The 14,488-nt window shown below is 43.3% G+C and overlaps 1 protein-coding gene across 6 annotated transcripts in view; it reads right to left on the bottom strand.

Moving 5' to 3' along the window:
• Window positions 1–14,488, bottom strand: part of mib2 (MIB E3 ubiquitin protein ligase 2) — a 123,476-nt gene that overhangs the window by 14,526 nt on the left and 94,462 nt on the right. For all 6 annotated transcript variants that reach the window (XM_055659523.1, XM_055659519.1, XM_055659518.1 and 3 more), the window contains 5 exons: window positions 13,980–14,145; window positions 11,325–11,458; window positions 4,555–4,703; window positions 2,529–2,685; window positions 1,182–1,336 (listed from right to left, as the gene is read on the bottom strand). In XM_055659523.1, the coding sequence (XP_055515498.1) occupies window positions 1,182–1,336; window positions 2,529–2,685; window positions 4,555–4,703; window positions 11,325–11,458; window positions 13,980–14,145 (761 nt within the window). The remainder of the gene's footprint in view (window positions 1–1,181; window positions 1,337–2,528; window positions 2,686–4,554; window positions 4,704–11,324; window positions 11,459–13,979; window positions 14,146–14,488) is intronic.

Genomic DNA, 14,488 nt, shown 5'->3' with positions numbered 1-14,488 from the left:
GTTAACATAGCATAAATTACAAGAAACTTTCCACCACTGGGGCGAAACCGAGGGCGCCACCGTTTGTTGTTCATTCATTCGTGCCGCTGCCCGCTGGTTCAGTCTTCTACAATATCTATTTATTGCTCCCAATTTTGCAAACTTCCCACAAACGATCACTTCCCTTGAGAAACGTGGCGAAACATTAGTGAATAACTTGCAGGTTTTCAACAAAGTAACTGACGATATTCGTAAAGTTCCTGGCGATGTAGGTAAAGACATACAAGGAAAATGTGAGAAAGTGATTTTAGCTGACAAAGATCTTGAAGAAATACAAAACATAGCTAAAGTTCTCAAAGGTAGTGGTAATGCACAAGAATATAAAGTCTGTAGCTTGTTTCGGGTATGCACCAGTGACCTCAGGAGAGGTAGGAAGAAGTTTTTCACAACTGAAGCATATTCTGTCTGGCAGACAGCATAGTTTAACACCAGATAATTTGAAAAAAATGCTAGTAATTATGTGCAATCAGGCAACTTTGGTCATTTATTGTAGTATACCTTTATGGTATCAATTCAACCATATTTTGGTCGAGGAAATACATGCCTTTTTTTGTCAATAATGCCTTTTTCATGCCTCTTTTTGTAATTTTATTGTGTCTTTTTGCCTGCCTATGTCAGAGTTTTTTTGTGCCTAAACCTGGCTCTAGTGATCAGTATGGTGTGTAAACAAAGCTAGCAACAAATCCATACACGGCAAGATTTCACAAACAGCAAAGCACAGAAATGATCAGCTCAGCTCTCTAGGTGATGTTATTTGTGGACTAGAAGCACCATTGTACTTAACACATTGGACTCACAGGCACCAGGCTGTTAGCATCATTACCCAAACAAACTGAATGGATTAATGGAGTGTTACCAATATAAAACACCCCTACTCAATATATTTTTCGCATTACTGCAAAACATTGCTGCTTTCAATGAAGATGAAAGACAAGCAGATTTCTCATGTTATGGTTTAAGATGGGAAAATTTAAGAATCTGAAATTTCTATGTACTCTTTGGAAATCTGCCCTCTGAATAGAATGCAGGAGTTGTACTCCCTGTTCTGTGACTATGATCAGACCTGGTATTTTTTCTAACTTGCATTTCACAGGAGATTCATGCAAGCAGCTGGCAAATTATCATTATCGGCAGTTTCTTACAATTTATTGCCTTTTAAGGCTGCATGGTGTAGCGAGTTGAAGCCACGGTTATTCTGCTGAGTGAAGTCAATGTTTGGCACGTCAGTCAGGATGGTAATGATGTCCCTGTAATCTTTAGCAATTCCATCGTGCAAAGGAGTATCACCATACGAATCCTGGAAAGATAATCGCAGAAGAGGTGAGGAGAGGTTGACAACTCTTTCACAGTGAATTCAAAGGAAGCCTTTAGTGCCGGGTCCCCCAGAGTAACAATTGTAATTTCATAATGTACACCAGCTACACATCATATTGTCCACTCACTTGCCAGAAATGACAAAGTCCAATTAGTTTCTGTACTGTTGTTATCCATCAGCTCTGTGCTTCTTGCTCCTGGTTAAACAGCTCCTTGATTTCAACATTTGTTCTGTATTTTGAAACTCCCCATGGCCTTGCCACCCTGACTCTCCAACTTGCTCCACATTCTCTTTGCTCCTCAGATTCTGGTCTTGATCATTCTCAAATGTAATCATCACTCCATTAGTGGTGTCAAGACCCCAAGCCCCTGAAAGTTTCCTCCACACCCCACCCCAAAACTGCTTCCCTTCGCCTTCCCTCTGAACATTCTTTAAACCGTACCGGCTTTTCATAGCTTTGGGCCATCTGTCTCATTTCTTCTCATATGGTTGTTTGACCCAGTATTGGTTGCACACGAGACAGAGTCAGGAGTTGGCCATTCAGACATAATGAAATATCACGGCCAATCTTACCCTGGATCCTCTGGTCCCTTCATTCCTTGATGAGAAGTCTTGCAACGCTTTGTTAGATTAAACATCATGTGTAATTAGTTGTTACGGTTTTTATATTTATTCTTATGCTGAAAGGCAAGCCCGCTGAGATGAAGTTTTGGTGAATAATTGATGAGGTACATTTACCATTTGAATGGTAAAAATAGGATGAAGATCCTTGCTAAATTATTTAGATGCCAATTGTCCTTATTATTATGAAGCCAAATCAGATCATTATCTCAACACTTTATGTTATCAATTAATATTTTATGCAAATTGCAATAAATTTGCATTAAAACTTTGACAGAAAAGTCTAAGACTGCTGTTTGAAGATATACTGTAAATGCAAGAGATTTGGTTTAATATCCCCTTTTGCATTATAGACTTCTAACAACAGGACATCACCCAGGTTCATGCAGCACAGAAGAAATCAGAAACTGGTAACTGAATTTGGAGTTCATCCCTCCAAAGAGAAAAGTGGGCAGCTAACACATTAAAAAAACACATTACAAAAACCATTCCTCCACCAGCCTTGCTGCTTTCTAGAGGGCAACCAGTGTCATTCCTGTGACAGCGCTCTCACCTGCAGATTAACATTGCAGTTGTATTCGCAAAGTGCACGCACCACATCCGTGAAGCCCTTGTTTACTGCGATATGCAGCGCAGAACACGTTGAACCATTCAGCAGATTGACATTGGCGCCCTTGCTGAGCAGTAGTCTGGCCACCTCAGGCTGGTTTCTGCACAAAAGAAGCAAAAATACTGACAGTCCCTGCCCTGCTAATCCCCACAGATCAGCACAAAGCCAAACTGAAGCAGACCTGAGAAACAAGGTACTGCAGATGCCCTTCAATCTTCACCCTTTTTACTCCCCACCTCTGCAATCATTATGAAGAACGTTACCGGTACCGAGCGCTTATGGGGAGATACGCAGGGTTAGTATTTCAGATTAATGATCATTAATCAAAAATGGGAATAGTCACCTCCTGATGAATGGTTTTCACCTTTAATGTTAACCCCAGGCCTCTTCAACTGACGCTGCTTACCCTGAGGCTTATCACCATTTTCTGTTAGTGTTTCCAGACTTTCAACTGCTGCAGTTCTTTTTAGCTTTTCAATGAGCGTCCTGCGATCAAAATACAATCTGCAGGTCCAGTTGACAGTGACCTACCCAGCGTGGTTTGGTCTCCCCTGGTTTATAAGAATGAGAGGTGATCTCTGAAGCACTTAAGATTCTGAGGGGAAGTGACAGGGCAGGTGTTACAATGGGCCTTTGGGTGCTGGTACAGCTGGGCACACCACCTCTGCCGAGACCCTGCAATAGTATACTCACCGATTTGCCCCCTACAACTTCTGTGGTAGAGAATTCCACAGGTTCATCAACCTCTCAGGGCGATGAAATTTCCCCTCATCCCCATCCTAACTGATTTATCCTGGGACTGTGTGGATTTTCTCCGGGTGCTCCTATTTCCTCTCACAGCCTAAAACATGCTAATTGCTGGAAAACTGGGTGTAGGTGGTTAGCCGGACCATCAGTGGGAGTAGATGGACATGTGAAAGAAAATAGGTTCCAGGGAAATCAGTGAGGGAAATGGGACTGATGGGAGCCGGCAGACGCTCATGAGCCTTATGACCTTCTCAACTTTAACAAAACAAGACAAATAGAGCCAGCAATTTCCAACAGGTGGTTACATTTAGAATTCACTGCTTATTATAATGCCGCTGAGATGGCTTATATATCGCACGATGGATAACTGTACACCCCAAAGGAGCAAATTCCGTGCTCTGACGCACGATCTTCACTGTTTTCCAAATGTTGGGAAATGGGACAGTATCACTAGGAAGGGGTTCTGCACAGACTCTGATGGGACTGCGGGCTCATGGCTGCAAGTAAAGGGCCCCGTCTCACTTTGGTGTCATTTGCGAGTCACGCAGGTGACGCACAAAGATTTTGTGAATCCCAAAATCCTGGGGCACCGCTCTCAATCGCGCATCACTGCCTACGTCACCACGCACCATCGTGCGTAATCCGCAACACGATGCGTGCGTCGTGACGCATAAGTGATGTCGCATAAATGACGCCCAAGTGGACAGGCCCTTAACAATCCACCTGTTCAATCAGGGGAGGTGATGTGAATAATCTTGTCAACATATTGGCAATTAAAAATCCATGGGGAATCTACACTGTTTTATTCAAGAGCTATCTGAACTACCTAACCAATTTATTTGACCAAATGTATTGAGATCCAGAAACAAGGAATGGCAGATGCCAATTTATACCAAAGATTGACACAAAGTGCTGGAGTATCAGAGGATCAGTCAGCATCTCTGGAGAAAAAAGATTGGTGACGTTTTGGGTCAGCATGTTTTTTTCTCCAGAAATGCTGCCTGACCCACTGAGTTACTCCAGCACTTTGTGTCCATCTTTGGTATAATCCAGCACCTGCAGTTCCTTCTTTCTGGGTCCAAACCCGAAAAGTCACCCATCTTTTTTCTCCAAAGATGCTGCCTGACCTGCTGAGTTACTCCAGCACTTTGCGTCTATCTTTGAATTGAGATCCAGACTGGTTACAGCCATTAGTGCCTGAACAAGGAAGCAATTTTCATACCCAAATGATGCATAATGTAGTGCTGTGTCACCATCCTCATCGTGAATCTCAAGCTTTGCGTTTGCCTGCAGGAGAATAGTCACCACCTCGAGATGTCCTTGATGAGCAGCCACTTGCAGGGCAGTCTTGCCCTGATTCTTAATGTCGACCTGCACAACACAGAGGAATGGTTAAATGTTTGAGAACTTTTACTGAGCTGATATGTTGGCAGATCAGGCATCACTCGCTGAGAACAAATGCCTGTGCACTTTAGAGTTCATTTTAAGATTCTTTTATTTGTTTTTAAATCTTTAAATGGTCTCGCCCCGCCTTACCTCTCTGAGCTGCTTCATCCCTACGCTCCTGCCCGGTGCCTCAGGTAAGCTGATCAGCTGCTCCTGGAGGTGCCGAGGTCTAAGCAGAAGCTCAGAGGGGATAGAGCCTTCTCTGTTGCTGCTCCAACATTATGGAGCACTCTACCTTTGCACATTAGACAGGCCCCTTCACTGTCCATTTTCAAAACTAGTCTTAAAACCCTTTTCTATTCCTTGGCTTTCGCCCCTGCATGAGACATTGCTCTTGTTTTAGTGTTCCTATTATTGTTTTTACTGTCTTTTAATGTTTTTATTGTTTTGTTTTATGTTTATGATTAGTCAGGTACAGCACTTTGTTGCAACAGTGGTTGTTTTTAAAGTGCTCTATAAATAAAGTTCAGTTCAGAAGTTGAAAGCCTTGCGACTTACAAAGGAAGTATGACTTGGAAAAGGAAGTCCTTTAACATGAAATATAAATATATATATTCAACCCCTCAAGCCTGCACTAACATTTGACATTTGCAGACCAATCTTCCTTCTCTTCACTATCCTCATCCCCATATATCATTGCTCCAATATTCAAATCTAGTGAGCCACGTTTTGAAATAAATCATTGATTGATTTTCCAAAGCCTCAAAAAGGAATTTTAAAGCTACAACATACGTTGCTGTAGGAAATCTCTCTTTTCTTCTCTCTAACATCGCTCATCAACCAGGTTGTTTCATGTACATGCCATCTCCATGATAACCTATCAGAGACATTCCGTTTTGCCCTATCCATCCTCCCCATGCTCTCTGCAATTGATAAAACAATTTATTTTCCCTCTTTCTCAGTTCTGACAAAGAGTCTTGGAAGTGAAAGAACAATTCAGCTTATCTTTCCACAGAAGCCACCAGATCTGCTGAGTATTTTCACTATTTCCTGTTTTATGTCAATTTTCCAGCGTCAGCAGTTTTTTTGATTTTCCTCTAAATTCTGTACTGTTATCTTTCTCTTTGTATACCTGTTACACTTGTGTATGGCTTAATGTATTCATGTATAGTATGATTTGAATAGGTGGAATGCAAACAAAAGTTTCTCACTGTATGTGGCAATAATAAACAAATACTAAAACATTTTGTATGCTTCCATGTGATTGCCTCTCATGCATCTGTTTTCTCGAGAGGATGTAATTACGCCTATGTGATAAAGCCACCATCCCAGGTACCAACCTGTACATTTGTTCTGCACTCCCACAACAACACATATATCCCTTGAAGGGCAAACTAACCAACACCCCAGGATACACAATTGGTATATGTGACAATAAATATCTCTTGTCTCTTGTCTTGTACTAAAGGTGAAGTCACACTGAGGTCCTGTGTAATTGTAGCAAGACAACCGTAAGGGCCTGTCCCACTTTCCCGAGTTATTCACAAATTCTCCTGAGTTATTCACAAATTCTCCCGAGTTTTGAAACTCGCAGAATGTTCGTAACGAGTCCGTGGGAGTCCGTGGATATATCGCAGCGGTTTGTTATGCCAGCTCGGGGGATCAGGTAAGTCGGGACGTTTTTTCGGCCTGATGAAAAATGTCCATGAGTAAAAAAATAGCCCAGTGTACATATGGCTGGCATAACGAGCCGCTGCGATATATCCACGGACTCCTATGGCCTCCTACGGACTTGTTACGAACATTCTGCGAGTTTGAAAACTCGGGAGAATTTGTGAATAACTCGGGAAAGTGGGACAGGCCATTTACTCTTGTACTCCAATCCTCAAAAAACTATTTCTAACGTACTATTTGGCTACTGCCTGACCTACACATTAATTTTTGGGTCCTCCTGAGGATACCAAGGTTCCTCTAAACATTGACATGCCTCAATCTCAGTATTTAAATCTTTTCCCCACTGCAATGGATACGTTGACATTTTCCCACATTGTGTTTCAGCTGCCCACCTACTCAGCTCGGCCGCAGTCCACGAAGCATCTGCGCATCTTCATCACGACTCACATTCCCACCGAGTTTCATGTTGTCAGCACACTTGGAAGGATTGTATTTGGCTCTCTGGCCCGAGCACCAGTCCTAGCGGTACCCCATTGTCACAACTCATCGATCTGAGGAGGACCCATTCATTCCTCCTCCTAGTTTACCAACTCTCAATCCACACCAGCATTTCATCTTAAATACTCAAACCTTGTTTAGCAATCTCCTGTGTATGACCTTACCAGAACTATTCTAAAGACAAACACACTATATCCACTGGAGAAAAGGAATCTGTGACGTTTTGGGTTCAGACCTATTCTGATTTCAACCCGAAACATAACCTATTCCTTTTCTCCAGAGATGCTGCCTGACCCACTGAGTTACTTCCAGCCTTTTGTGTCTATCTTCTGTTTAAACCAGCATCTGCCTACACATTATATCCACTGGTCCCTTTGCAATTTTTCAGTGAGATCTATCTTCAAAAAACACCAATAGCCAAGTCAAACATAATTTGCCTTTCATAAATCAATCTTATTATTATTTCCTACATGTCCGGATACCATATCCATTATTATAGATTGGGGCTTGTACTTAACTACAAACGCCAGATTAACAAGTCATTAATCTCCTTCATGCTCTCTCCCGCCTTTCGTACACAGTGGGTTCCCTTGCTGCCCTCTAATCAGCAGGAACCATTCCAGAATCAACAGAATTTTGGATGATGACGGCTGGAACATTCGCTACGCCCAGAGCAATGGGACATATTTTTTGTTAAGGTTGTTAACTTCTCCACAGTATTTCTTTAGTAATTCTAACACCTTATACTTCTTCGATTACACTTTATGCTTCGTGCTCTGGTATATTTAGGAGATTTTTTTCTCTCCCTTCATGAAGACAGTTTTTATTAGATTTCTCTGTCATTTCATTATCCCCATTATAAATGTTCGTGTCTGACTGTTGTGGACCTACGTTGCTCTTTACTAGATTGTCCTTTTTTATGTATTTACAGAAACGCTTTGTGTTTGTCACTTATTAATCCTCACATTCCATTTTCCTTTTCAATATAAAGTTTTTCAACATCTTTCACTTTTTAAAATGTTCCCAATCCTCAAATTTATGTTTTCTCGGGCAACTTTCCCTTCAATTAAATACTGTTGCTTGGTGTTTGATTCCAGGGGCATCACTGCTGAGGTTAAAATTGCTCCAGATGTGTATGATGGGGCAGCTGGGGCCATCTCAATACACCCCCCATATGGGACATGTCTACTGCTTCAGAGAAAGCTTGGGCTGATGTTGCAAACAAAAATGTAGAATCATTTTATTTATTTTGCTGAGAAGCTGCATCTTCCTGGAATGAAAACATGACAGGACAAAGTGAGAATTTCATTGTCCTATCTGGGACACATGACAATAAAACTCTGGTTTCCTCCCACATCCCCAAATTGTGCCAGTTTGAAGGTTAATTGGCCTCTGTAAACCTCCCCCAGTGTGTAGAGAGTGGATGAGAAAGTGTGATAAAATAGAACCAGTCGGAACAGGTGATTGATGGTCGACATGGAGTTGGTGGGCCGAAGGGCCTGTTCCAAAGCTGCATCTACCAAAAAAAAGGATATGCAACTCAAGAGCACCTTTATGTCTGTTTCTGGATGCTTCAGAGTGAATTGTGTTCCTTTTATAGCCTACTTACTGTCGCGCTGAAGGAGATGGGACAGCAAGTTAGTGTGTACCAAGTTCCCACAGACAGCAGGATAACAACAGAAATATCCGTTTCAATAATTTTGAGCAAGAGATGAAAGAATGATCAGGACACCAGTAAGAACTTGCAAGCTGCCTTAAATTGTCCGCTGGAAACTTTTGCCATCAGATCCGCTAACAACAGGCATGAAGTTCAAAAGCATCCAACATAAAACAGCAGCAACATCCCACATCGGACTTACAGCATCTTGGACATGCTAGAAAGATTCCCACGGAATCTGCAGTCTATACAAAAGTGGCCTCTGGCCTTTCTAAATGAGCACGTCTGTGGGCTACTTACGTCCACAGGTCAAAGATTCCTTTAGTTCAGTCCAAGAAGACTTTCTTGGGAAAAAAAACTGTTTAAACATTGTCCGTAAATTCGAATAATAGGGAATGCATTGTTTAGTATGAGTCCTCACTCTGGTCAGAAATGACTTTGTTAAAAACATCTGTGCGGAAAGCCAAGCACATTTGCTACCTTGACAGAAATCTAATGTCCAAGATGAAGTGGGAGCAAAGCAAGAGTCAGCTGCAACACTTCTGTCTTCCTCAGAAACAGGGTGTCAGGTTGTGACTTTCCTTCCGGTACTAATCCAGTTTACGTGGGCATAAACGACCATAAATAAGTGCTTGTTCTACATTTCTTCCTTTATTTTGTACAATTCATCCACACAGCTTGCTGAGCAGGACTAAGAAGCCTTTCGGGCTCAGGCAGATTCCTCCAGGTGTACAATCTTTCAGACTTTAGACTTTATAGATACAACGCGGAAACAGACCCTTCAGCCCGCCAAATCCACGCCGACCAGCGATCACCCCGTACACTAGCACACTAGGGGAAATTTACAATTTTAACTGAAGCCAACTCACTTACAAATCTGTACATCTTTGGAGTGTGCGAGGAAACCGGAGCGTCCGTCGAAAACCCACTCAGGACACAGGGAGAACGTACAGACAGCACCCGAGGTCAGGTTGAACCCGGGTCTCTGGCGTTGAGAGGTAGCAGCTCTACCAGCTGAGCTGCTGTGCTGTTCCTGGACTCTGCAGCAACTCTACCGCTCCCCTCACTGTGTCCTTCTGCAGGATGTGGAAAGTCAGTGAGACTAACAGTGTCTCTGAGGACAACACCTGTGGGAGGTCCATCCAGCTGTAGCTCCTGGCAGGCCACGTAGGCAACTTGAGCAGCAAGTAGACGAGCTTGGGATAATCCAGAAGATGTTGTCCCTGTGACCGCGTGGCTTTTCTCCGGGAACTCCAGTGTTCTCTCACATTCCAAAGATGTACAGGGTTGTAGGGTGCTTGGCTTCAGTTAAAAAACCCCATTGTAAATTGTCCCTACTGCTAGTGGGCGCGGATCGCTGGTTGGTGCGTACTCAGTGGGCTGAAGGGCCTGTTTCTGCACTCTATCTCTAAATTGAACTAAAAACTAAACTAACACCATTGCCCTAGCAGCCATCTCTACTGCACTAGACCAAGAAGCTTTACACAAAAAAAACAGTGAACTTCACCCCTCCGTCATTCTTCACACCAAAGTCTCTTGAGCCAAAGCCTCTCACTTACCCTCCACAAGACACCTCACCCCCAGATAACCTCACCAATGCGGCCACTCCCAACAGGCCACTCCGCTAGTGGCTATATTTATATACCCACTAGCAGCGATCACTCTGAGATGCTAACTGCTTTCAACTGCAAAACTGAATCTTGTATGGGAATTATTGGAGAAAAACCCTACGGGACTGGATTCATGTACATTTGGAAAGGCAGGGACTGATCAGGAATAGTCAGCATGGCTTTGTGCAGAGAATTCGTGCCTCGTTAATTTGATTGAGGTTTTTGAGGAGGTAATTCAGAAGATTAATGAGGTCAGGGTATCAGATGCTGTCAATATCGACAAGGTCCTGCATGGTAGCTGGGCCCATTCCTGGATTGGAGGGCTTTAGTTATGGAGACTGGGTATGCTGGGCTTGAGTGAAGAAGGCTGAGGGTGACCTGATAAAGGCATACAAAATCATGATTCATAGATAGGGTAATCAGCAGGTTTTTTTTTCATGATAGAGGTACCCAAACCAGAGGGTTATGTTTAAGGAGAGGTGAAAAAAGCTTTAAAGAGGTTCTTAGAGAAATATTTTTTTTTTGAAATGCTTAAAGTATAAGATCATGTGGTAAGAGCAGAATTAGGCCATTCGGCCCATCAAGTCTACGCCATTCAGTCATGGCTGATCTACCTCTCCCTCCTTGCAACCCCATTCTCTTGCCTTCCACCCCATAACCTCTGACACCCGTACTAATCAAGAATCTATCTATCTCTGCCTTAAATATATCCACTGACTTGGCCTGCACAGACTTCTGTGGTAAAGAATTCCACAGATTCACCACCCTCTGACTAAAGAAATTCCTCATCTCCTTCCTAAAATAACCTTCTATAATTCTGGGACTATGACCTAGACTCTCCCACTAGTGGAAACATCTTCTCCACATCCACTCTAACCAAGACTTCACTATTCTGTATGTTTCAATGAGATCCCCCCTCATTCTTCTAAACTCTGGACCTCGCAGTCTGAGGAGCGGGTGGAGTCAGGTACAATCACTATGTTACGAGGCATTTACACTAGCAATAATGTAGGCAAGGCCAGGATACTATTCTAATGCAGACAAATGTGATTAGTGTAAATGGGCAAAGGGATTGGCAAAGGGCCTGTTTCTGTGCTCTATGATTGTGTGTCTAAAACAAAATATCATTTACCACAAAATAAGGCTGTATACAAAATGCACACTGACCTTCTCTGGATACTTCTGCACCAAGTCCCGAACCTTTGTGGCATTCCCATGAGCTGCTTCGATTACAATCCGCCCAGGATTATCCTGGTCAGTTGATTGTGACAGAAGTTTTTCTAGGACAGATGTGACTGTGCCTACAGTACACAGAGAAAAAAAACAATTCTTACTTCTTTTTGCCAGAAATTATGGAACCAGAGTGGCCGAGAATGCTCCCCATTGTAATTTCAAGACAGTAGAATAGAATAGACAATAGACAATAGTAGTAGGGGGCAGAGCGATGGTGAGAGGGGCTTTGTATGCACAAAGCACAGTGCACCTGGAACTATGGCTAAGCATGACATAACTCAGGACAAGGGACTGTAGGTTAGATGAGAGATTGGGTGCAGCCAATATTCCTGGTTTACCTTTCTTCACAGCTTGTGGTGACACATGGTGGGCTTTCTGGGGCAGGTGGGTGGCTTTGGAATGATAGGGAATGGCTGGAGTGAGGCACTCAACATCTCAGTTGGTTTGGCAGCCAGAACGAAAAGATGTTCTGCCCAGAACATCATAAGTGGCTTGCAATCTCACATATTTGTTTCCATTTTGTTCCTGGCCCTCGCACAAGTATGTGTTTTGATCAGGCCTCACACACGGTCTGTTAGCTATAAATTTCCGATTTCACTTAATTTGCAAGTGATTGTTTTATGATTGGAAAGGACGTGAACTGAAGAGAAACACGAGTGTTGTGCACAGACTATAGTTGCTTATTTTCAACTGTGCATAACCCATGCAAAGAATAAAAAAGTCACAGCCTTGGTGATCGGCTGACCAATAGGGATTTATTGCACAATGATCTGTGACTAGTGGGGTGCTGCAAGGCTCGATGCTGGGATCCCAGTTATTTACAATATATATTAACCATTTAGATGAGAGAATTAAATGTGACATCTATAAGTTTGCGGATGACACAAAGCTGGGTGGCAGAGTGAGCTGCGATGAGGATGCTATGAGGCTGCAGGGTGACTTGGATAGGTTGAGTGAGTGGGCAGATGCATGGCAGATGCAGTATAATGTGGATAAATATGAGGTTATCCACTTTGGTGGCAAGAACAGGAAGGCAGATTATTATCTGGATGGTATCAGATTAGGGAAAGGGGAGATGCAACAAGACCTGGGTGTCCATGTGCATCAGTCACTGAAACTAAGCATGCAGGTACAGCAGGCAGTGAAGAAAGCTAATGGCATGTTGGCCTTCATTGCCAGAGGATTTGAGTTGAGGAGCAAGGAGGTCCTACTGCAGTTGTACAGGGCCCTGGTGAAACCACACCTGGAGTATTGTGTACAATTTTGGTCTCCTAATTTGAGGAAGGACATTATTGCTATTGAGGGAGTGTAGCATAGGTTTACTAGGATAATTCCCGGGATGGCAGGACTGACATATGATGAAAAGAATGGGTTGACTGGGCTTGTATTCACTGGAATTTAGGAGGTTGAGGGGGGGATCTTATAGAGACATATGCAATTCTTAAAGGATTGGACAGGCTAGATGCAGGAAAAACGTTTCCTGATGTTGAGGGAGTCCAGAACCAGGTGTCACAGTTTGAGAATAAGGGGTAGGCCATTTAGAGTTGAGATGAGAAAAAAACGTCTTCACCCATAGAGTTGTGACTGTGGAATTCTCTGCCACAGAAGATAGTGGAGGCCAATTCACTGGATGTTTTCAAGAGAGAGGATAGACACAAAATGCTGGAGTAACTCAGCGGGACAGGCAGCATCTCTGGAGGGAGGGAATGGGTGACGTTTCGGGTCGAGACCCCTCTTCAGACAAGAAAGAGTTAGATTTAGCTCTTAGGGCTAAAGGAATCAAAGGATAAGGGGAAAAAGCAGGAACAGGGTACTGATTTTAGATGATCAGCCATGGTCATATTGAATGGCGGTGCTGGCTCGAAAGGCCGAATGGCCTACTCCTGCTATTTTTCTATGTTTCTATCTGAAAAAACGAATTGCATCATTCCAGAGCACACAAGGCCAAAAGTTAATTCAAAGTAAGAAGAGAATTATGGGGGGTGGGGGTGTGGACAGATTGCTGGACTGCAAACCTGGATGCAAGGGTATCTTGGATGTGTTTATATATGTATGTCTGTTTTATCACTACATGACTATTCGGCCTTTAACGCCTATGCCAGCACCTGAACCAGTGTCCCACGTGATCCCCAGTAATCGACCCGCTCTCATAGATTCCCATGGACAGACCCTGGTGCTCCCACTGCCCACCTACACTGGGGTAATTTACAGCGACCATTTAACCAAAACATCTTCAGCAAAATAAAATAGACTACAGCATGTTGGGAGGGAAGGGATGATTTCTATCTTGCTGGATTTCACTCCAATCAGTGGATGATAAAGTTGGAGAGAATGCAAAACTCTCAGCCAAAGCAATCACTCGGCACTCGCCAAGGTCAGTTCAAACTACCCATCCCAAATAATAATTTGAAACCTTTTCACAAAAGATTATTATTAACTGGGAATTTGAGAGGAACTACATCCTATCTCTTTCCTCAAATCTGCTTTATAAACTCATCTTCAGAAAGGTACACGGAATACAAGGAACTCGTCCAGTCTGGACCTCCTGCCAATGGAACGTCGATCAAAGCGTTATTCCGATCGTCTTACTTGCTGAATCATTGGTGTTGTCTGTTGTCATGAGGTTTGCGTCCAGTTCGCCGGGCTGTGCTGCCGTTACGCAGGCAGGGTTAAAGGTCCACGTTTGGCCCCCAACGCCCACACGCAAGTCTCCATCAGCATAAACCTTTAGCACCTTCCCAACCTGCCCCAGTGTCTGGAGGATGTACAATGGAAAGATGATTCAGACAATAATCCACCACAAAAATGCATTATTTTTAGTTAATCACGACAGGCAGCAGCTGAGGTGAAACATCTTTCCAAGGGAGAGTTGTGAGCACTCAAGTAGAGTGAACTAGTCTTGCTGTGTTACTGACACAGGGTCTGTGAAAGCTCTGCACCCTGCGGTATAGGGCAACTAGTACAACAGCAGGAAGACCTGCAGGCATCTGGGGCATCCAAGGAATCACCTCTGGTGAAGTAGAAGAACAGAGTGAGTCAAAATATGCTGTTAAACTGAAAGGAAAGACAAAGTGCTGGTGAAACACAGCAGGTCAGGC

The sequence above is a fragment of the Leucoraja erinacea genome, chromosome 30 (genome assembly GCF_028641065.1).
Source record: "Leucoraja erinacea ecotype New England chromosome 30, Leri_hhj_1, whole genome shotgun sequence".
NCBI classification, from domain to species: Eukaryota; Metazoa; Chordata; class Chondrichthyes; order Rajiformes; family Rajidae; genus Leucoraja; species Leucoraja erinaceus.
Note: the sequence above shows the minus strand (reverse complement) of the source record. Positions and strands in the feature narration are given on the sequence as shown.